The sequence below is a fragment of the Coregonus lavaretus genome, assembly GCF_964263955.1.
Source record: "Coregonus lavaretus genome assembly, chromosome: 15".
NCBI lineage: Eukaryota > Metazoa > Chordata > Actinopteri > Salmoniformes > Salmonidae > Coregonus > Coregonus lavaretus.
The window spans coordinates 25,195,175-25,221,293 of NC_140002.1; the positions used below are offsets into that span (position 1 = coordinate 25,195,175).

At 44.0% G+C, this 26,119-nt stretch overlaps 1 protein-coding gene across 1 annotated transcript in view; it reads right to left on the minus strand.

Moving 5' to 3' along the window:
* LOC311142715 (cytospin-B-like) overlaps positions 1 to 26,119 on the minus strand; it is a gene marked incomplete at its 3' end in the record, with an annotated part of 154,658 nt that overhangs the window by 10,424 nt on the left and 118,115 nt on the right. Inside the window, exons 13-14 of the mRNA XM_084178374.1 lie at positions 5,354 to 5,470; positions 8 to 67 (exon numbers count right to left, since the gene is read on the minus strand). Coding sequence (XP_084034500.1) covers positions 8 to 67; positions 5,354 to 5,470 — 177 coding nt within the window. The remainder of the gene's footprint in view (positions 1 to 7; positions 68 to 5,353; positions 5,471 to 26,119) is intronic.

Genomic DNA, 26,119 nt, shown 5'->3' on the forward strand with positions numbered 1-26,119 from the left:
AACTCACCAGGGAGGGTTTGATGCCGATGCTCTCTGCAGCCTGGAATGCCAGGGACAGATTCCAGCACTGTAGGAAAAACAAACAGGGTTGATCATTACAGGTCCTCCTTCCTCTTTCTCTTCCTCCTCCTATTCCTCCTATTCGTCATTCATAACACACTACAGAGCCTCCCTCCTCCTCCTCCTTACTCATAACACACTGCAGGGCCCTCCTCCTCTCCTCCTGCCTCCTCTTTCTCCTCCTCCTCCTTTTCTTCCTCACTCATTACCACACAGAGTGCTGCAAACAGCAACAAACTGCACACATCTCCAAAGAAAACAACTTTCAGACACCCAGGCCATATTCCCTCTGGAAACTACGCCAGAATGTTTGCCTGAGGGGGAGGAAGAGGTATGGGGAGAGGGGGAGGAGAGTCAAAGAGTCACTGACCTCTCTGAGACCTAGAATCACTTTGACCATCAAAGTGGTTGTCTTTGGCTGGGACTAGGAGACATTCAAGACTATTATTATTTCAATACTATTTTTGAACAGATATCCTAGGTTGTTTGCTTTGGACCATAATGTCTGATGCACATTGTGAAAATAATGTATTAATAAAGGATGAGATTGGGAAGCTGAAGAGGCTGAACCCCATAGTGTTGGAGTCTAATGGTAAATATTTTTGGGTAAATAACATTATTTTCAGCCATGACAGAGAGCTTGGATGAATGGAACGATAGAAGATCCAAATAACATTCTAGGAAAGGAGCACTTCTGCTGTCAAAGGGGGCCTGCAGGTCTAGGAACTAGGAAGTCACTCAGCAGAACGCATTAAAGCCAACACACGGCCCTCACTGAATAATTCACTGTGCTCATTCCATGTAATTTCAGCAAGCCATGAGACCCACCATCTCAGATTGTTCTGAAATGTGTTTTGCAGTTAGAAACATATAAGATAAGCATTCCTGCAACATTATTTTGTTGAAATATAATTAGATCTCTGAGAAATTAAGCTAATTGATTGCACCCAAATTGGCCATTTTTATTTATAGGATTCATATAATATTCAATGACTATGTGATCACGCTCTACATAGCCAATGTGAGTAAGACTTTTAAGCAGGTCAACATTCACAAGGCCGCAGGGCCAGACGGATTACCAGGACATGTACTCCGAGCATGTGCTGACCAACTGGCAAGTGTCTTCACCGACATTTTCAACATGTCCCTGACTGAGTCTGTAATACCAACATGTTTCAAGCAGACCACCATAGACCCCGTTCCCAAGGACACTAAGATAACCTGCCTAAATGACTACCGACCCGTAGCACTGATGTCTGTAGCCATGAAGTGCTTTGAAAGGCTAGTCATGGCTCACATCAACTTCATTATCCCAGATACCCTAGACCCACTCCAATTTGCATACCGCCCCAACAGATCCACAGATGATGCAATCTCTATTGCACTCCACACTGCCCTTTCCCACCTGGACAAAAGGAACACCTATGTGAGAATGCTATTCATTGACTACAGCTCAGCGTTCAACACCATAGTGCCCTCAAAGCTCAAATTCTCATCGACGGGGGTGTAGTGGAACAGGTTGAGAGCTTCAAGTTCCTTGGTGTCCACATCACCAACGAACTATCATGGTCAAAACACACCAAGACAGTCGTGAAGAGGGCACGACAAAGCCTATTCCTCCTCAGGAGACTGAAAAGATTTGGCATGGGTCCTCAGATCCTCAAAAAGTTATACAGTTGCACCATTGAGCGCATCGTGACTGGTTGCATCACCGCCTGGTATGGCAACTGCTCGGCCTCCGACCGCAAGGCACTACAGAGGGTAGTGGGTACGGCCCAGTACATCACTGGGGCCAAGCTTCCTGCCATCCAGGACCTCTATACCAGGCGGTGTCAGAGGAAGGCCCTCAAAATTGTCAAATACTCCAGCCACCCTAGTCATAGACTGTTCTCTCTGCTACCGCACGGCAAGCGGTACCGGAGCGCCAAGTCTAGGTCCAAAAGGCTTCTCAACAGCTTCTACCCCCAAGCCATAAGACTCCTGAACAGCTAATCATGGCTACCCAGACTATTTGCACCCCCTCCCCATCTTTTTACGCTGCTGCTACTCTGTTAATTATTTATGCATAGTCACTTATAAGTATAAGTATTTGGTCACCTACAAACAAGCAAGATTTCTGGCTCTCACAGACCTGTAACTTCTTCTTTAAGAGGCTCCTCTGTCCTCCACTCGTTACCTGTATTAATGGCCCCTGTTTGAACTTGTTATCAGTATAAAAGACACCTGTCCACAACCTCAAACAGTCACACTCCAAACTCCACTATGGCCAAGACCAAAGAGCTGTCAAAGGACACCAGAAACAAAATTGTAGACCTGCACCAGGCTGGGAAGACTGAATCTGCAATAGGTAAGCAGCTTGGTTTGAAGAAATCAACTGTGGGAGCAATTATTAGGAAATGGAAGACATACAAGACCACTGATAATCTCCCTCGATCTGGGGCTCCACGCAAGATCTCACCCCGTGGGGTCAAAATGATCACAAGAACGGTGAGCAAAAATCCCAGAACCACACGGGGGGACCTAGTGAATGACCTGCAGAGAGCTGGGACCAAAGTAACAAAGCCTACCATCAGTAACACACTACGCCGCCAGGGACTCAAATCCTGCAGTGCCAGACGTGTCCCCCTGCTTAAGCCAGTACATGTCCAGGCCCGTCTGAAGTTTGCTAGAGTGCATTTGGATGATCCAGAAGAGGATTGGGAGAATGTCATATGGTCAGATTAAACCAAAATATAACTTTTTGGTAAAAACTCAACTCGTCGTGTTTGGAGGACAAAGAATGCTGAGTTGCATCCAAAGAACACCATACCTACTGTGAAGCATGGGGGTGGAAACATCATGCTTTGGGGCTGTTTTTCTGCAAAGGGACCAGGACGACTGATCCGTGTAAAGGAAAGAATGAATGGGGCCATGTATCGTGAGATTTTGAGTGAAAACCTCCTTCCATCAGCAAGGGCATTGAAGATGAAACGTGGCTGGGTCTTTCAGCATGACAATGATCCCAAACACACCACCCGGGCAACGAAGGAGTGGCTTCGTAAGAAGCATTTCAAGGTCCTGGAGTGGCCTAGCCAGTCTCCAGATCTCAACCCCATAGAAAATCTTTGGAGGGAGTTGAAAGTCAGTGTTGCCCAGCGACAGCCCCAAAACATCACTGCTCTAGAGGAGATCTGCATGGAGGAATGGGCCAAAATACCAGCAACAGTGTGTGAAAACCTTGTGAAGAATTACAGAAAACGTTTGACCTGTGTCATTGCCAACAAAGGGTATATAACAAAGTATTGAGAAACTTTTGTTATTGACCAAATACTTATTTTCCACCATAATTTGCAAATAAATTCATAAAAAATCATACAATGTGATTTTCTGGAGAAAAAAAATCTCGTTTTGTCTGTCATAGTTGACGTGTACCTATGATGAAAATTACAGGCCTCTCTCATCTTTTTAAGTGGGAGAACTTGCACAATTGGTGGCTGACTAAATACTTTTTTCCCCCACTGTACCTTGCAAGTCGGTGGTACCTATATTAGCATGTTTGCACTTCCAAATCATAAGTAACATAATTGAGTTACACAATACATTTTTAGATACTTTAGGATGATTTGGACATGAAGCGTGAAAATGCTCAAATAGGTACCATTGGCTTGCATTGGATTTGAGCCACAATACTAAAAAGTTAGCATTTGAAACAGTGGCCAGCTAAACAAAACCAAAGCATGGATTGCTGTCATAACTTGCCCATAGACTGCTAACAGCGTAAGGAAATGAACCTAATAGCAGGAACAGCACCATCTAGTGGTCAGAACCTGGTTATATCAGGATGTATGACAGGACATAAACCTAACAACTTTAATGCCTAATTTCTCTGAACAGGGAAAAATAACCATCCCCAAAATTGCTGGGAATACATTGCATAGTATGAAGAAACAATACTCCATACTACTTGTCAGACATAGAGAACTGATACTCTATACAGATTGTTTAGGTGGGATTGGCGTGGGTGACTTTTGACAACAACAAAAAATAGTTTCCTCATGTCTTACTCATTGGTAGAAAAAGGTTTGTTCCAAATCGGATGTCGGGTACTATATTTATTGAATATTATATGAATCCTATTAATTAAAATGGCCAATTTGGGTGGAATCAATTAGCTTATTAATTTCTCAGAGATCAAATTATATTTCAACAAAATAATGTTGAAGGAATGCTAATCTTATCTGTTTGTAACTACAGAAACAATTTCAGAACAATCTGAGATTGTTTCTTTTACTTTTTGAGATGGAATGACCCACTGGGGATGGGCTAGCCTTGACGCTGTCATCGGAACAGCACTGGAGGGTGTTACCATAGTAATCAACCTATCTTATTTGTCACGTACAGCATGCAGCATCGAGGTGTGTCGAGGTGTAGTCCTCTTTTGTTTATGGTGAGGTGGTTGAATAAACACAGGGCTGCTAAACCCAATCCATGACACGGAGCGGAGCCTGTTTGCTGTGTTTTTGTGCCCTTCTTTCTCCTTTCCGTATGCCACCTGCATATACATACAGCATTACTGTCTCTGTCAACACTAATACATAGCTGCTTCTTTAGCGCGGGTCTACCATGGTCCGGATTGAATCTAGGCCTTAGTCTAATGGATTCAAGTGTGGTGCTATCATTGGTACTTTGGAGGATCTCCCAAATGTAAAGATACCTGCTCCACCACGTTTTGTTGGTTTTACATGCTGTAAATGCTTGCGTACCACAGTAAAATGCTACTTTACACACAAAACAGGTTGTGTGCCCCCTCATACCTTCAGTAAATCTGGCCCTATGTTTCCCATACAATAGTCTTTAGTGTAAGGTATTAAAGTGTTGCGCTATTTTTCACATTTACATTTTTATTCATTTAGCAGACGATCTTATCCAGAGCGACTTACAGGTAGTGAGTGCATACATTTTCATACTGGCCCCCCTGGCCCCCCGTGGGAATCGAACCCACAACCCTGGCGTTGCAAGCGCCATGCTCTACCAACTGAGATACACGGGGCCAGTGTGAATGGTGAACCGCTATGAATGGTGCTTTGGAGGTACTCGAAAAAGAATCTACTTGAAGAAAATAATTATTGAGAACGTAGAAGGTCATTATGTTACTGGTGTCCATGCGTGTATATGAAATGTCACGTCAGTGTGGGTGTCCATTTTCAAGAGCTCTTAATTGGAATGATGAATGAGTGTGTGTGTTCGTGCAATTGTCTGCATGTATGCATGCGTGTGTGTTGTGTGTGTGTGTGTTTGTGTGTGAGGTGGGTACCTTGTCTTGACTGCTGAGTTCCTGGTAAGGGATGTGTGCAGGCAGGTAGGTGTGGAGGAGAGCACAGAACGCCAGGCCATCACTCCAGCTACTGCTGAAGTTTGTCACATCAATGTTCTACAAGAGAGATAGATGGAGAGAGAGAGAGTGAGAGAGAAAGAGAGAGAGAGAGGAAGGTGTCATTCTTCTTCCAGTACCACTAGTGGATGTCTCAATAAGAAAGTCGAACAACAATAACGAGCTCAAATTAAGCATTTATTAACATTGAGTAAATATCAAATCAAATCATAACGGAGAGCATGGAGAGCATGGAAACAACCTGGTCAACCTTCATTGTCCCCTAATATAACACTGGCAACTAGCTTTAGTTTGCATTTAGTTCTTGCTCATTCCTCAAGGAATGATCTACTTGGGTCGTTCCACCAACTCTGTGCCTTTTGAGATGTGTAAAATAAACTTTTGATTTCACCTAATTTTAACATTGTCATAAAGTACATTCTGTCATGTTCAACTTAATAAAAAAACAAATTTTCCCCATCTCAAGAGGTTAAATAAAAAAAAGAGTATAGTAAGTGGCAAGTAAAGTAACAGGGCTGACTGTAACATAAATCCCCTTGTAACAGGGGAAATGGAAGCTTGTTGTGTGCAACAGGGAGGGGCAATTGAATGCAATCTTCACAAAAAAACACAATTGTTTAAACATTTCTAGCCTGTCTATCTATGGGTAACAGGGTTAATGTGTAACGCTCGACCCACTCAGTTTTCCACCACAAAACACCAGAAAATTGTCAAAAAGAGTAGAACCAACTCACCTGCTTTTACACTATGATTTGACTATTAGATGTTCAATGTTCCTTTAGAAAAAAATATTTTAAAAGGAATAGCTTCACCATATTAAAACGTGAGTTCAGTTCACGTAACAGGGTTGACCTTAAAATAATGGACTGGTTTTCTTGACCTTCAAATGAATCACTAATCACATGAAATAAATCATAATCTTCAGAAATGACTTTGTCAAAGGAACAAAATATCTAGGGCTTTATGATGATGGTGAAAACTTGGAGAAATGTTGGTGTTAAGTGGGTTAAAATCTTCCTGGAAGTCACAGTGGGTGCACGGAGGGACATGCAGAGTTTTTGCACTTTAGCATGTCTTTATTCATATAAAAAATCTGATTTATTGAATTCTCCATGTGGTCTATATTAAAGTAGCCTCACAAAGCCGCCTGATCTGGCGAGCTTACATGAATGTTGCTGCACAGATGTAAGCTTGCGGGATCAGGTGGCTTTACGAGGCTAATATTAAAGGGCACTTTGTTGAATATAACAGGCCTTTAAAATGCAATATTGGTGCACAATTTCTACTTAAAATATCAAAGAGATGCAAAGGGCACTCATTTCATGGAACAACCCACTTAGAACATCCTTAGAACATGGTTAGGACATGTGGAAGCACATAAAACCACCCACTCAAGCACATAAACATATGGAGCAACACACAAATGAAAGCTAATGGGGTTGTTTCATCTCCATACCCTGTCCATAGCTGATCAATATGCTAGGTAATGTTTCCTACTAAGTGCAATTGGAGATCTGCTCGTATTGCTGTTAAGATTGATTGATTGATTTAAATTATTGGATAATTGAAAGCATTAGGCTGCTCCAGCCGGAGACAACATTGCATGCATAAAGAATTATCAAGGATAAAACACAATAAAGCCCACAGGCTTATTTCCATTGTGGTCCTCATTTTGCAGCAAGATGACATGTGGGCAAGATCGACACTTCACATGCACTCAATGCAATTAAAAACAACAACAACAATAGCAATGTACAGCAATTTACAACAATATATTTACAACAATCCATTTACAACAATGCACAACAATATCTACAGCCCAGAGGTGCCCGTTTACGAGTCACCTCGTGAGAAAATACCCCTCATCAAACTGCCATGTTATTTCTCTAATGTTTTTTAAGAGGGTCTTGTCTTATTCCTATAAACCCTTCATCCATATTTCAGTGTGTCTTACAGCTGAAACATGCACTGCAGCACGTCCAGGGGATTGTGTGGGTGTGAGCGCGCCTATATGTGTGTTTATCCACACATAGCACCTCATCCACTATGTCAAACATATAAGAGATGCCAGAGGTCTGAGGAAAGACAAGGGCTTTCTCCATTGGATTGAGAGGTATTTCCTATGTCCCCCTCTTCCCTTCCATGTGCTTCCAGATCCAGAGGGGACGTTGAGAACAGGGCACCCAGCCAGAGAGCTGTCTCCCCTGGGTATGATCCCTGTAGGTCCCCCTGAGACTTGACACCCCATCACTCCCCTTTGATTGGCCATCAGATGTCCCCTCTCAGAGCAGGGACCCTGACTGGACTCAGGACCATGTCACTTAGTTGTCCCACTGTCTGTCCAGATGGGCTGCCTGTCACAGGGCTTCTGGGAGGACAGGGAAGGCTGCACTGCTTTCCTGCTGGTCACAGAAGGGTAACTTTGGTTGCATCCCAAATGGCAACCAAAGAATGACACAAATACTAATTTTCACAAAGTCTGCTGCCTCAGTTTTGATTATGGCAATTTGCATTTACTCCAGAATGTCATGAAGAGTGATCAGATGAATTGCAAATAATTGCAAAGTCCCTATTTGCCATGAAAATGAACAAAAACATTTCCACTGCATTTCAGCCCTGCCACAAAAGGACCAGCTGCCATCATGTCAGTGATTCTCTCGTTAACACAGGTGAGAGTGTTGACGAGGACAAGGCTGGAGATCACTCTGTCATGCTGATTGAGTTAGAATTTACATTTACATTTACGCCATTTAGCAGACACTTTTATCCAGAGCGACTTACAAATTGGTGCATTCACCTTATGATAGCCAGTGGGACAACCACTTTACATTTTTTTTCTTCTAATTTTTTAATTTCTAATTTTTATAGTATATATATTTTTTTTATCTTCATTTGTTTTATATATATATATGTTTCTTATATTTTTTTTTTTCTGTATTTTTTTCTGCTTTTTTATTTATATTTTAAACGTTTTTAAAAATAATAAATATAGAATAACAGACTGAAAGCTTTAAAAGGAGGGTGGTGCTTGAAATCATTGTTCTTCCTCTCTTAACCATGGTTACCTGCAAGGATACACGTGCCGTCGTCATTGCTTTGCACAAAAAGGGCTTCACAGGCAAGGATATTGCTGCTAGTAAGATTGCACCTAAATCAACCATTTATCAGATCATCAAGAACTTCAAGGAGAGAGGTTCAATTGTTGTGAAGAAGGCGTCAGGGCACCCAAGAATGTCCAGCAAGCGCCAGGACCGTCTCCTAAAGTTGATTCAGCTGCGGGATCGGGGCACCACCAGTGCAGAGCTTGCTCAGGAATGGCAGCAGGCAGGTGTGAGTGCATCTGCACGCACAGTGAGGCGAAGACTTTTGGAGGATGGCCTGGTGTCAAGAAGAGCAGCAAAGAAGACACTTCTCTCCAGGAAAAACATCAGGGACAGACTTTTGCCAAAGGTACAGGGATTGGACTGCTGAGGACTGGGGTAAAGTCATTTTCTCTGATGAATCCCCTTTCCGATTGTTTGGGACATCCAGAAAACACCTTGTCCGGAGAAGAGAAGGTGAGCGCTACCATCAGTCCTGTGTCATGCCAACAGTAAAGCATCCTGAGACTATTCATGTGTGGGGTTGCTTCTCAGCCAAGGGAGTGGGCTCACTCACAATTTTGCCTAAGAACACAGCCATGAATAAAGAATAGTACCAACACATCCTCCGAGAGCAACTTCTCCCAACCATCCAAGAACAGTTTGGTGACGACCAATGCCTTTTCCAGCATGATGGAGCACCTTGCCATAAGGCAAAAGTGATAACTAAGTGGCTCGGGGAACAAAACATAGAAATATTGGTTCCATGGCCAGGAAACTCACCAGACCTTAATCCCATTGAGAACTTGTGGTCGATCCTCAAGAGGCGGGTGGACAAACAAAAACCCACAAATTCTGACAAACTCCAAGCATTGATTATGCAAGAATGGGCTGCCATCAGTCAGGATATGGCCCAGAAGTTAATTGACAGCATGCCAGGGCGGATTGCAGAGGTCTTGAAAAAGATGGGTCAACACTGCAAATATTGACTCTTTGCATAAACTTAATGTAATTGTCAATAAAAGCCTTTGACACTTATGGAATGCTTGTAATTATACTTCAGTATACCATAGTAACATACCACTGAAGCAGTGAACTTTGTGAAGACCAGAACTTTTGACCACGACTGTACAGTGCACTACCAAAAGTTTGGATCTAAAAGTAGTGCTCTAAATAGGGTGCCATTTGGGATGTAGACTTTATCTGCAGTGCTCAATAACAGATGCCGCTGCTTGGTCAAATTTACAGGATAGAAATAAACATTTTATTACTGCCGTTAACAATAAGGAACTTTATAATCTGGGTATGCGGCCTTTGTCTATTAAGTTAAATGTCATCGTCATTGAGATTAAGCTCTTGATTCACGAGAGACTGATTCAGATTCACTCAATCATAATTTTCTATTCGGGTGATTCCTCACGGAACAAAATAATGATTTTTGTTTTTTTATCCATAGAATGGTCCTTTGGAGGAACGATTGTTTACATACAGTACCAGTCAAAAGTTTGGACACACCTACTCAATCTTTATTTTTACTATTTTCTACATTGTAGAATAACAGTGAAGAAATAAAAACTATGAAATAACACATATTGAATCATGTAGTAACCAAAAAAGTGTTAAACAAATCAAAATATGTGACCCGTTTCAGGAAACTAGGCATATGTCGCAAGTCACGACTTCACAGGAGAGCCATTTGAAGATTTGTTATCATAATGCGTTTTCTTTGCAGTAATGCCTTCTGGAACATTTTAACTTTCATGTGCCTTAATAACAAACTTGTATGCCATCTGCAAATACGAATAAACTTGTTAAATTACGAGCCTAGTCGGTTTAGCCACAGAAATAGACAGGAACCTTTCCGCTAGCCATGATTGGTTGAGATAATGAGTGGGCTGACGAACATATCAAGAATATTTCAAGGACAGCTTTTTTCCATCTTCGTAACATTGCAAAAAAAAAAAAAAAAGTTTTGTCCAAAAATGATGCAGAAAAGCTAATACATGCTTTTGTCACTTCTAGATTAGACTACTGCAATGCTCTACTCTCCGGCTACCGGGATAAAGCACTAAATACACTTCAGTTAGTGCTAAACACAGCTGCTAGAATCCTGACTAGAACCAAAAAATGTGTTCATATTACTCCAGTGGCTTCCTGTTAAGGCTAGGGCTGATTTCAAGGTTTTACTGCTAACCTACAAAGCATTACATGGGCTTGCTCCTACTTATCTCTCAGATTTGGTCCTGCCGTACATACCTACACGTACGCTACAGTCACAAGACGCAGGCCTCCTTATTGTCCCGAGAATTTCTAAGCAAACAGCTAGAGGCAGGGCTTTCTCCTATAGATAATATACTTTCCTGCAACCCGCCTCACTCAATGTGGAACAGATTCTATTATTTACTCAACTTTATCTAGAATCTCCAGTTGAAACTAGCCAGCCAGCTAACTAGCTAACTAGCTACTTGCTATTAGCCACCGTTAGCGGTTTTTCACCCAGAACATCGGATTTTCTGCCGGAATAACTGAATCACTGGACCTTAACACCGGATCTAGCTAGCCGCAACCGAATGGATGTTGCTGTAGGCTAATCACCACTGCCCCCGAAGCACCAGTTAGCCTTGAGCCTTGAGCTAGCCTCGAGCAGGCCCATATCCCGGCTATCTACCTCTCTGTCTACCGGACGGGAGTAGCCAGCTAACCAGCTAACTAGCCACTTGCTATTAGCCACCATTAGCGGTTTTTCACCATTGTCCGTGGCCTGCACTACCTACCAGCCAGCTCTAGCCTGGAGTTTTATCGGCCAGTCTGCACTGTCTGCACCGCGCGTTATCGACCCAGAACCTATCGGATTTTCTGCCGGAATCACTGAATCACTGGACCTTTAACACTGGATTATCGCAACTAGCTAGCTGCAACCAAATAATAATAATATAATATAATATGCCATTTAGCAGAAGCTTTTATCCAAAGCGACTTACAGTCATGTGCGCATACATTTTTACGTATGGGTGGTCCCGGGGATCGAACCCACTACCCTGGCGTTACAAGCGCCATGCTCTACCAATTGAGCTACAGAGGACCACAATGAACATTGTTGTTGGCAAATCAGCCTTGAGCTAGCCTTGAGTCAGGCACATCTCCCGGCTATCTACCTCTCTGTCAACCGGACGGGACCTCCTAGAGTCGACACGGAGCCCCACCGATCCATCACGACTGGTCTGCCGACGTAATCGTCTGTGGTTTCAACAGGCTTCCCGTTGCGACGACCACGAAGATCCATCTGCTAGCCCCGGCCCGCTAGCACACGCAAACAACAACCGTGCTTCCTGCTCGCTGTGCTGTAGCACCAATTCGAACTGCTCTCGGACTCACATATTGCTGTTCACTGGACCTTATGATCACTCAGCTGCACAGCTGATGCCTGCTGGACTGTTCCTTTACACGGTACCCTGTTTATCTGTTTAGCCTCAGCCCAAACTTTATCTCCATTACCAGTTGTTGTCTTAGCTCTCTCTAATAACACCTGTGATTGCTTTATGCCTCTCTCCCATGTCAATATGCCTTGCCTATTGCTGTTCCAGTTAGTTCTTATTATACAATTTCACTGTAGAACACCAAGTCCCTCTCAAACTGCCTCAAATAGTTCCTTTGTTCCACCCCCCATACACGCCGAGACGGCTCAATCGGTGCCTCCAGTGATGCTATCTCTTTCATTGTTACCCAACGCTTAGGTTTACCTCCACTGTACTCATATCCTTCCATATCCTTGTCTGTACATAATGCCCTGAATTTTTTCTACAATGCCCGGATATCTGCCCCCTTTATTCTTTGTACCCAACGCACTAGAAGACCAGTTCTTAAAGCCTTTAGCCGTATCCTTATTCTAGTCCTCCTCTGTTCCTCAGGCTAACCCAGGCCCTGCAGCCCCCAGTATCACTCCTACTCCCCAGGAGCTATCATTTGTTGACTTCTGTAACCGTAAAAGCCTTGGTTTTCTGCACGTTAACATCAGAAGCCTCCTTCCTAAGTTTGAGTTATTCACTGCGTTAGCACACTCCGCCAACCCTGATGTTCTAGCAGTGTCTGAATCCTGGCTTAGGAAGGCCACCAAAAATTCTGAAATTTCCATCCCCAACTACAACATTTTCCATCTAGATAGAACTGCCAAAGGGGGTGGAGTTGCAATCTACTGTAGAGATAGCCTGCAGAGCTCTATCATACTATCCAGCTCTGTGCCCAAACAGATTGAGCTTCTACTTCTAAAAATCCACCTTTCCAGAAATAAGTCTCTCACTGTTGCCGCTTGCTACAGACCCCCCTCAGCCCCCAGCTGAGCCCTGGACACCATATGTGAATTGATTGCCCCCCATTTATCCTCAGAGTTCGTACTGCTTGGTGACCTAAATTGGGATATGCTTAACACCCCGGCCATCCTACAATCCAAACTAGATGCCCCCAATCTCACACAAATTATCAACGAACCTACCAGGTACAACCCTAAATCCGTAAACATGGTCACCCTCATAGATATCATCCTGACTAACTTACCCTCTAAATACACCTCCGCTGTCTTCAACCAGGAACTCAGCGATCACTGCCTTATTGCCTGCGTCCGTAATGGGTCCACGGTCAAACGACCACCCCTCATCACTGTCAAACGCTCCCTAAAACCCTTTAGCGAGCAGGCCTTCCTAATTGACCTGGCCCAGGTATCCTGGATGGATATAGATCTCATTCCGTCAGTAGAGGATGCCTGGTTGTTCTTTAAAAGTAATTTCCTCTCAATCTTAAATAAACATGCCCCATTCAAAAAATACAGAACTAAGAACAGATATAGCCCCTGGTTCTCCTCAGACTTGACTGCCCTTGACCAGCACAAAAACATCCTGTGGCGTACTGCATTAGCATCAAACAGCCCCCGCGATATGCAACTTTTCAGGAAAGTTAGGAACCAATATACACAAGCAGTTAGGAAAGCAAAGGCTAGCTTTTTCAAACAGAAATTTGCATCCTGTAGCACTAACTCCAAAACGTTTTGGGACACTGTAAAGTCCATGGAGAATAAGAGCACCTCCTCCCAGCTGCCCACTGCACTGAGGCTAGGAAACACTATCACCACCGATAAATCTACAATAATCGAGAATTTCAACAAGCATTTTGCTACGGCTGGCCATGCTTTCCACCTGGCTACCACTACCCCGGCCACCAGCTCTGCACCCTCCGCTGCAACTTGCCCATGCCCCCCCGCTTCTCCTTCACACAAATTCAGACAGCTGATGTTCTGAAAGAGCTGCAAAATCTGGATCCCTACAAATCATCTGGGCTAGACAATCTGGACCCTTTCTTTCTAAAACTAGCCGCCGAAATTGTCGCAACCCCTATTACTAGTCTGTTTAACCTCTCTTTCGTAACGTCTGAGATCCCCAGAGATTGGAAAGCTGCCGCGGTCATCCCCCTCTTCAAAGGGGGTGACACTCTAGATCCAAACTGTTACAGACCTATATGCATCCTGCCCTGCCTTTCGAAAGTTTTTGAAAGCCAAGTTAACAAACAGATCACCGACCATTTCGAATCCCACCGCACCTTCTCCGCTATGCAATCCGGTTTCCGAGCTGGTTATGGGTGCACCTCAGCCACGCTCAAGGTCCTAAACGATATTATAACCGCGATCGATAATAGACAGTATTGTGCAGCCGTCTTCATCGACCTGGCCAAGGCTTTCGACTCTGTCAACCACCGCATTCTTATTGGCAGACTAAATAGCCTTGGTTTCTCAAATGACTGCCTCGCCTGGTTCACCAACTACTTCTCAGATAGAGTTCAATGTGTCAAATGGGAGGGCCTGTTGTCTGGACCTATGGCAGTCTCTATGGGGGTGCCACAGGGTTCAATTCTTGGGCCGACTCTTTTCTCTGTGTATATCAATGATGTCGCTCTTGCTGCTGGTGACTCTCAGATCCACCTCTACGCAGACGACACCATTTTGTATACATCTGGCCCTTCATTGGACACTGTGTTAACAAACCTCCAAACGAGCTTCAATGCCATACAACACTCCTTCAGTAGCCTCCAACTGCTCTTAAACACTAGTAAAACTAAATGCATGCTCTTCAATCGAACGCTGCTGGCACCCGCCCACCCGACTAGAATCACTACTCTCGACGCGTCTGACCTAGAATATGTGGACAACTACAAATACCTAGGTGTCTGGTTAGACTGTAAACTCTCCTTCCAAACTCACATTAAGCATCTCCAATCCAAAGTTAAATCTAGAATCGGCTTCCTATTTCGCAACAAAGCCTCCTTCACTCATGCTGCCAAACATGCCCTCGTAAAACTGACTATCCTACCGATCCTTGACTTCGGCGATGTCATTTACAAAATAGCCTCCAACACTCTACTCAGCAAATTGGATGTAGTCTATCATAGTGCCATCCGTTTTGTCGCCAAAGCCCCATATACTACCCACCACTGTGACCTGTACGCTCTTGTTGGCTGGTCCTCACTACATATTCGTCGCCAAACCCACTGGCTCCAGGCCATCTATAAATCACTGCTAGGCAAATCCCTGCCTTATCTTAGCTCATTGGTCACCATAGCAACACCCACCCGTAGTCTGCGCTCCAGCAGGTATATCTCACTGGTCATCCCCAAAGCCACCACCTCCTTTGGCCGCCATTCCTTCCAGTTCTCTGCTGCCAATGACTGGAACGAATTGCAAAAATATCTGAAGCTGGAGACTCTTATCTCCCTCACTAACTTTAAGCATCAGTTGTCAGAGCACCTTACCGATCACTGCACCTGTACACAGCCCATCTGAAATTAGCCCACCCAATTTACCTCATCCCCATATTGTTATTTATTTCGCTCATTTGCACCCCAGTATCTCTATTTGCACATCATCTCTTGCACATCTATCATTCCAGTGTTAATACTAATTGTAATTATTTTGCACTATGGCCTATTTATTGCCTTACCTCAATAACTTGCTTCATTTGCACACACTATATATATATTTTCTGTTGTATTTTTGACTTTATGTTTTGTTTTACCCCATATGTAACTCTGTGTTGTTGTTTTTAATCGCACTGCTTTGCTTTATCTTGGCCAGGTCACAGTTGTAAATGAGAACTTGTTCTCAACTGGCTTACCTGGTTAAATAAAGGTGAAATAAATAAAATAAAATAAAAAATAAAAATTAATAGAGCTCAATTTTTATGGAATGGTCTGCCTATCCATGTGAGAGATGCAGACTCGGTCTCGACCTTTAAGTCTTTACTGAAGACTCATCTCTTCAGTAGGTCCTATGATTGAGTGTAGTCTGGCCCAGGGGTGCGAAGGTGAACGGCAAGGCACTGGAGCAATGAACCACCCTTGCTGTCTCTGCCTGGCCAGCTTCCCTCTCTCCACTGGGATTATCTGCCTCTGACCCTATACGGGGGCTGAGTCACTGGCTTACTAGTGCTCTTCCATGCCTTCCCTAGGAGGGGTGCGTCACTTGAGTGGGTTGAGTCACAGACGTGATTTTCCTGTCTGGTTTTGCGCCCCCTCGGGCTCGTGCGGTGGAGGAGATCTTCGTGGGGTATACTCAGCCTTGTCTCAGGGTAGAAAGTTGGTGGTCTGTTGATATCCCTCTCGTGGTGTGGGGGCTGTGCTTTGGCAAAGTGGGTGGGGTTATATCCTGCCTGGTTGGCCCTGTCCGGGGGTTTCGTCGGACGTGGCCACAGTGTCCCCCGACCCATCCCTGTCTCAGTCTCCAGTATCTATACTGCAATAGTGCCGGGGGGCTAGGGTCAGTCTGTTATATCTGGTGTAATTCTCCTGTCTTATCTGGTGTCTCTCTCTCTCTCTCCCTCTCTCCCTCCCCTCCCGGAGGACCTGAGCCCTAGGATCAAGACTAGGGAACTCTGACCTGTTCACCGGATGTGCTACCTTGTCCCGGATCTGCTGTTTTCGACTCTCTCTCTCTCTGCCGCACCTGCTGTCTCGACATCTGAATGCTCGGATATGAAAAGCCAACTGACCTGTTGTACCCTCTACAACCACTGTGATTATTATTTAACCGTGCTGGTCATCTATGAACGTTTGATCAACTTGAAGAACAATCTGGCCTTAAATGGCCATGTACTCTTATAATCTCCACCCAGCACAGCCAGAAGAGGACTGGCCACCCCTCAGAGCCTGGTTCCTCTCTAGGTTTCTTCCTAGGTTCCTGCCTTTCTAGGGAGTTTTTCCTAGCCACCGTGCTTCTACATCTGCATTGCTTGCTGTTTGGGGCTTTGTTTCTGTATAGCACTTTGTGACATCTGCTGATGTAAAAAGGGCTTTATAAATACATTTAATTGATGATTGCCGAGAGATGAGTTTCAGATTGGTCTTCGGTGTAGCATCTTGTGTCTATAAAATGAGCTGCTCGTTTTGCGTAGATACTCCTTTCTACTGCAGTTTTTTTCGAAAGATATAACGTTAGCCATGGAGAACTGCAAATATGTTGCTACTGCTCAATAACATTGCTGCCCTGAATTTATCAGGCGCTATCGACAAAGGTCAGTGGGAAAAAGTTGTGATGGACTACTTTCTGGAGGACGATCGTGCCATGCTGACTCTCTCTGACTCTTAAAATGAATCAGACGATGAGGAAATCCCTGATTTAGGTAAAAACATTTTCATTGAAGAATACATTGTAGAGTCTTCTGATGACAGTGATGGGGAAGAAACGGCGATCAACAGTGTTGTTTTCACGGAAGAAGTTGACCAAGTTTTGAAATCAGTGGAATGTCTGGAATGTGACTTTACACAATGGGCCAAGCAAGATGTACAAACAAAACGGAAACAACACAGGACGTCTTATTTAATGAAAGGGGTTGCAGTCTGCCGTGAAGCGTTCATCCATGTATACGGTTAAGAGTCTAGCTACAGTTTCAGATATTATGCCATTTCGCATTGCTAGTTATAGCCTAATGTTAGCTAGCTAACATTTAACCTATTTGGTTAACTTTAGCTAGCTATGACAATCGGTTTGTATTGCTAGTACTTTATGAATTGGGATTATGGGTCATTGTTTAGCTAGATAGCTAGCTAGCTACATGTCTAAACAAAAGACCCCAAGTTAAAGCTTACTGTTAGCTAGCTGACGTTAGATGGCTGGCTTACTAGCTAACATTACAAGTGTGATCTGTGTGTAGTGGTGTTATCTCAGAATGCCATTTCGCATTGCTAGTTATAGCCTAATGTTAGCTAGCTAACTAGCTAACATTGAACCTTTTTGGTTAACTTTAGCTAGCTATGACAATTGGTTTGTATTGCTAGTACTCTATGGATTTGGATTATGGGTCATTGTTTAGCTAGCTAGCTACATGTCTAAACAAAAGACCCCAAGTTAAAGCTTACTGTTAGCTAGCTAGCTGACGACCCATGAAGTTAGCCAGGTGTGTCTGACGGTGATTACGGCATCTATTGTATAATAATGCTAAAATATTTGCATCTGGAATTTGTCTTTCAGCATCAGTAGAACACGCCTGACTCCACCAGTCATACAAGGAGAATGGTCTAATGCCTCCCATCAAAAAGAGATCTGGCCCAAGCAAGCACAGGTTACACCTGAAGCATAAGGACTTGCAGCGAGTGGTTAACTTCATCAACAACAACGCAGAGGATAATGCAATACTATTACCAGGACTCCACCCAGGACACAAACACTTTGGTGGAAAGCTGCTTCCATCCTATGTGACAAAAGCAGCAATGTGACGTCTCTACAAGGAATCGATGACAACACTTGGTATGTAAAGCATAAACAACACATTTTGATTATTTAATTGACCCCCAACATGATTGGCACTACTTTTATTTCTGTATTTTCCAGAGGTACGTGTCTTCCTTCAGGAATCTGTGGAGAAAATCTGCCAGAAGCTGTTAAGTCAGCCAAGCTGAAGAAGCAAGAGCAGCATCTACTTCTTGTTCAGAGTGAGCGGTCTGTCTACCAGAAGATGGTTGCTGACTGCAAGATCACCTGTCAAGACCTTCAGTTGTCTCTGGGGGCCCCTTCTGAACCAGCAAGCAAAGACATCAGGATGCATTACAGCTTTATTTTTGCTCAACAAGTAAGCAACATTTCATCCTTTTTACTGATAAAAAAATATATATATATCTATACAGTGGGGAGAACAAGTATTTGATACACTGCCGATTTTGCAGGTTTTCCTACTTACAATGCATGTAGAGGTCTGTAATTTTTATCATAGGTACACTTCAACTGTGAGAGACGGAATCTAAAACAAAAATCCAGAAAATCACATTGTATGATTTTTAAGTAATTAATTTGCATTTTATTGCATGACATAAGTATTTGATCACCTACCAACCAGTAAGAATTCCGACTCTCACAGACCTGTTCGTTTTTCTTTAAGAAGCCCTCCTGTTCTCCACTCATTACCTGTATTAACTGCACCTGTTTGAACTCGTTACCTGTATAAAAGACACCTGTCCACACACTCAATCAAACAGACTCCAACCTCTCCACAATGGCCAAGACCAGAGAGCTGTGTAAGGACATCAGGGATAAAATTGTAGACCTGCACAAGGCTGGGATGGGCTACAGGACAATAGGCAAGCAGCTTGGTGAGAAGGCAACAACTGTTGACGCAATTATTAGAAAATGGAAGAAGTTCAAGATGACGGTCAATCACCCTCGGTCTGGGGCTCCATGCAAGAGCTCACCTCGTGGGGCATCAATGATCATGAGGAAAGTGAGGGATCAGCCCAGAACTACATGGCAGGACCTGGTCAATGACCTGAAGAGAGCTGGGACCACAGTCTCAAAGAAAACCATTAGTAACACACTACGCCGTCATGGATTAAAATCCTGTAGCGCACGCAAGGTCCCCCTGCTCAAGCCAGCGCATGTCCAGGCCCGTCTGAAGTTTGCCAATGACCATCTGGATGATCCAGAGGAGGAATGGGAGAAGGTCATGTGGTCTGATGAGACAAAAATAGAGCTTTTTGGTCTAAACTCCACTCGCCGTGTTTGGAGGAAGAAGAAGGATGAGTCCAAACCCAAGAACACCATCCCAACTGTGAAGCATGGAGGTGGAAACATCATTCTTTGGGGATGCTTTTCTGCAAAGGGGACAGGATGACTGCACTGTATTGAGGGGAGGATGGATGGGGCCATGTATCGCGAGATCTTGGCCAACAACCTCCTTCCCTCAGTAAGAGCATTGAAGATGGGTCGTGGCTGGGTCTATAAGCATGACAATGACCCGAAACACACAGCCAGGGCAACTAAGGAGTGGCTAAGTAAGAAGCATCTCAAGGTCCTGGAGTGGCCTAGCCAGTCTCCAGACCTGAACCCAATAGAACATCTTTGGAGGGAGCTGAAAGTCCGTATTGCCCAACGACAGCCCCGAAACCTGAAGGATCTGGAGAAGGTCTGTATGGAGGAGTGGGCCAAAATCCCTGCTGCAGTGTGTGCAAACCTGGTCAAAACCCACAGGAAACGTATGATCTCTGTAATTGCAAACAAAGGTTTCTGTACCAAATATTAAGTTCTGCTTTTCTGATGTATCAAATACTTATGTCATGCAATAAAATGCAAATTAATTACTTAAAAATCATCCAATGTGATTTTTTTGATAATTTTTTTTGATTCCGTCTCTCACAGTTGAAGTGTACCTATGATAAAAATTACAGACCTCTACATGCTTTGTAAGTAGGAACACCTGCAAAGTTTTTGCCATACAACACTCCTTCAGTAGCCTCCAACTGCTCTTAAACACTAGTAAAACTAAATGCATGCTCTTCAATCGAACGCTGCTGGCACCCGCCCACCCGCCCACCCGACTAGAATCACTACTCTCGACGGGTCTGACCTAGAGTATGTGGACAACTACAAATACCTAGGTGTCTGGTTAGACTGTAAACTCTCCTTCCAAACTCACATTAAGCATCTCCAATCCAAAGTTAAATCTAGAATCGGCTTCCTATTTCGCAACAAAGCCTCCTTCACTCATGCTGCCAAACATGCCCTCGTAAAACTGACTATCCTACCGATCCTTGACTTCGGCGATGTCATTTACAAAATAGCCTCCAACACTCTACTCAGCAAATTGGATGTAGTCTATCACAGTGCCATCCGTTTTGTCTCCAAAGCCCCATACACTACCCACCACTGTGACCTGTACGCTCTTGTTGGCTGGTCCTCACTACACTTTAAGCATCAGTTGTCAGAGCACCTTACCGATCACTGCACCTGTACACAGCCCATCTGAAATTAGCCCACCCAACTACCTCATCCCTATATTGTTATTTATTTTGCTCTTTTGCACCCCAGTATCTCTATTTGCACATAATCTCTTGCACATCTAGCATTCCAGTGTTAATACTAATTGTAATTATTTTGCACTATAGCCTATTTATTGCCTTACCTCCATAACTTGCCACATTTGCACACACTGTATATATATTTTCTGTTGTATTTTTTTGACTTTATGTTTTTTTACCCCATATGTAACTCTGGGTTGTTGTTTTTATCGCACTGCTTTGCTTTATCTTGGCCAGGTCGCAGTTGTAAATGAGAACTTGTTCTCAACTGGCTTACCTGGTTAAATAAAGGTGAGAAAAAAAAAAGTATCAAATACTTGTTCTCCCCACTGTATATGGGAGGCAGGCAAATGCCTTTCACTGAGCTGTGTAAAGACAGACTGACAGGGGTGAGACAATTAATTTGAATTTATCTTAATGTTATTTTGTTGTTTGCAGGTGCACTATCCTTCTGGCCCTATGCAGCCAGGTCCCATCTACCAAAGTCAAGGGCAGGACAGAAACAGGCTCTCCGAATATAGATTCCCTTGTTCATGCGTGGTTCGGACAGACCAGTCATCAGCCTCTATTCAAATGACTCTGTCCTGCCCTTGACTATATATATATCCTGCTGCTCAGCCACTTTACCCCTGATTGTATGCATATATCTACCTCATCTATCACTGATATTGTTCTTGTACATACTATATATTATTTTATTTATATTAACACTATCTATTTTTGATATTGCTACTATGCAAGTAACCATTTGGCTACATCTTCTGTAGAGACCCATCCACTTAGCAAGATGTGGCTGGGGGTTACAGCATATCTTTCACATGACCCATCAATTTAGACAAGTGTGTCTGGGTAAGCGTCATCTAATATTTATAAAATATTTTCTGTTTACCTGGAATTTTTCCTTATTGTAGGCTACTACTTTTAGTCTTAATCTTTACTACACTACTCACTGTTTAGCACATGACCTCACATGTGAATCCTTAAAGAGATGTGTGGGGCTGGCTTAAGAGGGTGTGAACAATGCTGAATGGGTGTAGACAAAGGAGAGCTCTCCAGTAGGTACCAAAACATTCAAAGGCCATATTCTCAAAAGTGAGTTTACAAGTTTATCAACTTTCAAAGCAGAATTACTTTCCCATTGTTCCTCAAATGCAGTGTATGATATACCATTTTTTAGCTCTGATTCTCTACTTTTATCCAATGTAAAAAACACAATTTCAAATTTTGCTACATAAGACCGATTTGAGCCGGTCGGTCACATATATTTTATATATTAGATTCTTCAAAGTAGCCACCCTTTGCCTTGATGACAGCTTTGCACACTCTTGGCATTCTCTCAACCAGCTTCAAACTTTTGACTGGTACTGTATACAATGCCATCAGAAAGTATTCATACCCCTTGGCTCATTCCACATTTGTGACACGTTTGAGGAAACTAGGCATTTGTCGCGCGTCACTACTTCACAGGAGAGGCATTTGAACTCAAACATTTTTTATTATCAAAATGCTTTTTTGGGGGGGCAGAAATGCCTTCTGGAACGTGAACTTTCATGTGCCTTAATAACAAACTTGTATGCCATCTGTAAATACGAATACAATTGTTAAATTACGAGCCTAGTTGGTTTAGCTACGGAAAAAGACAGGAACCTTCCCGCTAGCCATGATTGACTGAGATAATGAGTTCGGATTGGTCTGCCATGTAGCACGCTTCTGTCTATAACATGAGCTGGTCAGTATGGGTAGGTCATCCTTTCTAATGCGGCTTTAAAAAAAAGATATCACGTAGTAGAACTGCAAAAGTGTTGCTCTCCACTTTCTGGAGGACCTAGTTATGAAATCAGTGGAATGCCTGGTAGAATTAGAGTATGATAGCTAAGGAGATGGAGAAAATTCTAGCCTTTGATTGCAAATATGCAGAGGGAGTTGAAAAGAGAACACACAGAAGGCTGTTGTATAAAACACCTGTCTCCGGATTACATCTTCAAACTAAGGGCAACCATGGCATTTGTGACAGAGAGGGAGAAGTGTCAATCCATGTATACGGGTAAGATAGTCTAGCTAGCTACATTTTCTGATATTATATTATTTCTAATTTTGTCAGAAAGTCGTTTTCATTTCAAGTTAAAGTGTACTGTTAGCTAGCTAGCTAACGTTAGCTGGCTGGCTCGCTAGCTAACGTTACGTGTATGATCTGTGTATTCATATTATTTGTATCTCAGAGTAATTTGCATTGCTAGTTATTGCCTAATGTTAACTAGCTAACATTGAACCTGGTTGGTTAGCTACCTGCAGATTCAGGGTAGTAACGTTATGAGTTGGGATTATGGTTCATTGTTTAGCTAGCTAGCTAGCTACATGTCTAAACAAAAGACTCCACTATGCAAGTAACCATTTCACTACACCTTCCAGTGCATGTGACAAATAAACTTTGATTTTATTTGATATAGTATGTGTTTACCAGAGACGGTAATGTGAAGAACATGACCTGCACCAAAGTCAAATTAGGATATAACGTTAGGCCAATGAGACAGTGTCCAAGTTCTAAAGTTCTCTGGTAGAATGCCCTGCTTTCATTTCGTCACATTCACAACCGTAAGCTATTTTCTGTAATTGGCTCAACATTTTTAAACGGGTGGGTTTATTGGTGTTAAAATACAGTAGTTATGCTACTTTGGACCACCAGGCTTCTGATGTCATGTAGCCTGTAGTTTTTGTGTTTATACTTTTTCATAACGACAACGACAAGTTTGATGTCGGACGACAATAGAATGTTCATGATGTCACTGCGACAACTGTCGATAGACGTAGTATAAACCAGCCTTTAGTCTTGAAATCTTTGGTTGTTTAGTACATATCCTCACATGTGAATCCTTAAAGAGATGGGTGGGGCTAAGGCTTAAGAGGGTATGAACGATGCTGAATGGGTGTAGACAAAGAAGAGCTCTCCAGTAGATTTACCAAAACATTCAAGGGCCATTTTTTCAAAAGTGAGGTTGCAAATGTATCAACTTTCAAAGCAGAATTACTTTCCCATTATTCCTCAACTGTAGTGTATGATATACCATTTTCTAGCTCTGAGTCTCTACTTTTATCCAATGTAAAAAACACAATTTCAAATGTTGCTACATAAGACCGGATCGAGCCGGTCGGTCAAATTTTCTTGGTTACAGCCTGAATTCAAAATGGATTAAATTCATTCTCACCCCTCTACACACAATACCCCATTATGACAAAGTGAAAACATGTTTTTAGAAACTTTTGCAGATTTATTGAAAATGAAATACAGAAATATCTAATTTACATACACTACCGGTCAAAAGTTTTAGAACACCTACTCATTCAAGGGTTTTTCTTCATTTTTACTATTTTCTACATTGTAGAATAATAGTGAAGACATCAAAACTATGAAATAACACATATGGAATCATGTAGTAACCAAAAAAGTGTTAAACAAATCAAAATACTGTCACGGATTCTGCCGAGACTGCTCCTCCTCCTGGTTCGGGCAGGCTTCGGCGTTCGCCGTCCCCGGAGTACTAGCTGCCACCGCTCTATGTTTCGTAGTGTGATTGCTTTTGTCTGTCTTTTACACCTGTGTCCATTTGTGTGTTGATTACTTGTCTTATAAGTTCCTTGTTTTGCATTAGTCTGATTGTGTGTTGTTATTTTCTGCCTGTCGTGCAGAGCTGCGTGTCTGCACTCTGTCTATGTTTGGGATTATTGTTTACGCGTGTTTGCGTAATTGCCTCGCCTCCGTCTGTTTTCGAGGTCGTGTTTTGTTTGTTGCTCTTTGGACTATTAAAGTCTTTTGGACGTATCCTCTGTGTCCTGCGCCTGACTCCTCCACCACATCAACATCGGAACTACTGACAGAACAACACACCTAAACTATGGAGTCAGCAGGAACAGCGGCGGCACCTGAATCCCTGGAAGACCGGATCAGCTACCAAGACACCATGATCCGGCAACTTGGGGCCGCCATGGACGAGGTGTCCAACACTCTGCGCCGGTTGGTGACTCGAGAGGTGCCCACGCACTCTTACACCATCCCATCACCAACGGCCAGTCCTCCTCTCTCAGCACCGGAACCCAGTGGCATTCGGCTCTCGCTCCCGAGGGCATATGACGGTTCTGCAGCCGGGTGTCAGGGATTCCTCCTGCAGGTGGAACTCTACCTGGCCACCATACACCCGGCGCCCTCGGGATACGAGAGCGTCTCCGCCCTCATCTCCTGTCTATCCGGCAAGGCGTTGGAGTGGGCCAACGCCGAATGGAGGGGAATAGACGCCGCTACCATCACCTACGCGGAGTTCTCCCGCCGCTTCAGGGCTGTCTTCGATCATCCACCTGAGGGGAAAGCGGCGGGAGAGCGTCTGTTCCACCTCCGACAGGGGAAGAGGAGCGCACAGGAGTTCGCACTGGAGTTCCGGACGCTAGCGGCGGATGCGGGGTGGAATGAGAGGGCCCTCATCGACCACTACCGGTGTAGCCTACGAGAGGACGTTCGTCGTGAGCTGGCCTGCAGGGACACCAACCTGTCGTTCGACCAGTTGGTGGACATTTCCATCCATCTAGACACCCTGCTGGCTACCCGCGGACGTCCCGAGTGGGGGTCGTCCATTCCACCCTCCAGCACCTCCGAGCCGATTCCCATGGAGCTCGGGGGTGCTGGCGCTAGAGAGAGGAGGAGAGAGAACCCGAGGGGGGCCATCCCCTGCACCAACTGTGGTCATGGAGGACACACCGCGGCCAGGTGCTGGGGAGGGTCTCCTGGGAGAGGGGACAACAGGTCACGCACTGGGGAGTCATTTCAGGTGAGTAGGCGCCCCACTTACCCAGAGCTTTCTGTTGGTCACATGAGTATTCCTGTGAGATTTCCACAGGTGGCACCTCATTCCCAGCATAAGGCGCTAGTAGATTCAGGCGCAGCTGGGAACTTTATTGATCGGGCATTTTGTTGTAGGTTAGGAATTCCCCTTCGGCCGGTAGAAGCTCAATTTCCTGTCCACGCCTTAGACAGCCGGCCGTTGGGGTCGGGCCTGATCAGGGAGGTCACAGCACCACTGACGATGACGACGCAGGGGGGTCATGAGGAGATCATTCAGTTTTATCTGATTGACTCTCCTGCGTACCCCGTGGTGTTGGGGCTTCCCTGGTTAAGCACCCATGATCCTACAATTGCGTGGCAACAGAGGGCTCTTATGGAGTGGTCTGCCCAGTGTGTAGGGAGATGTCTAGGTGTTTCCGTAGGGGCGACCTCGGTAGAGAGTCCGAACCAAGTGCCCGC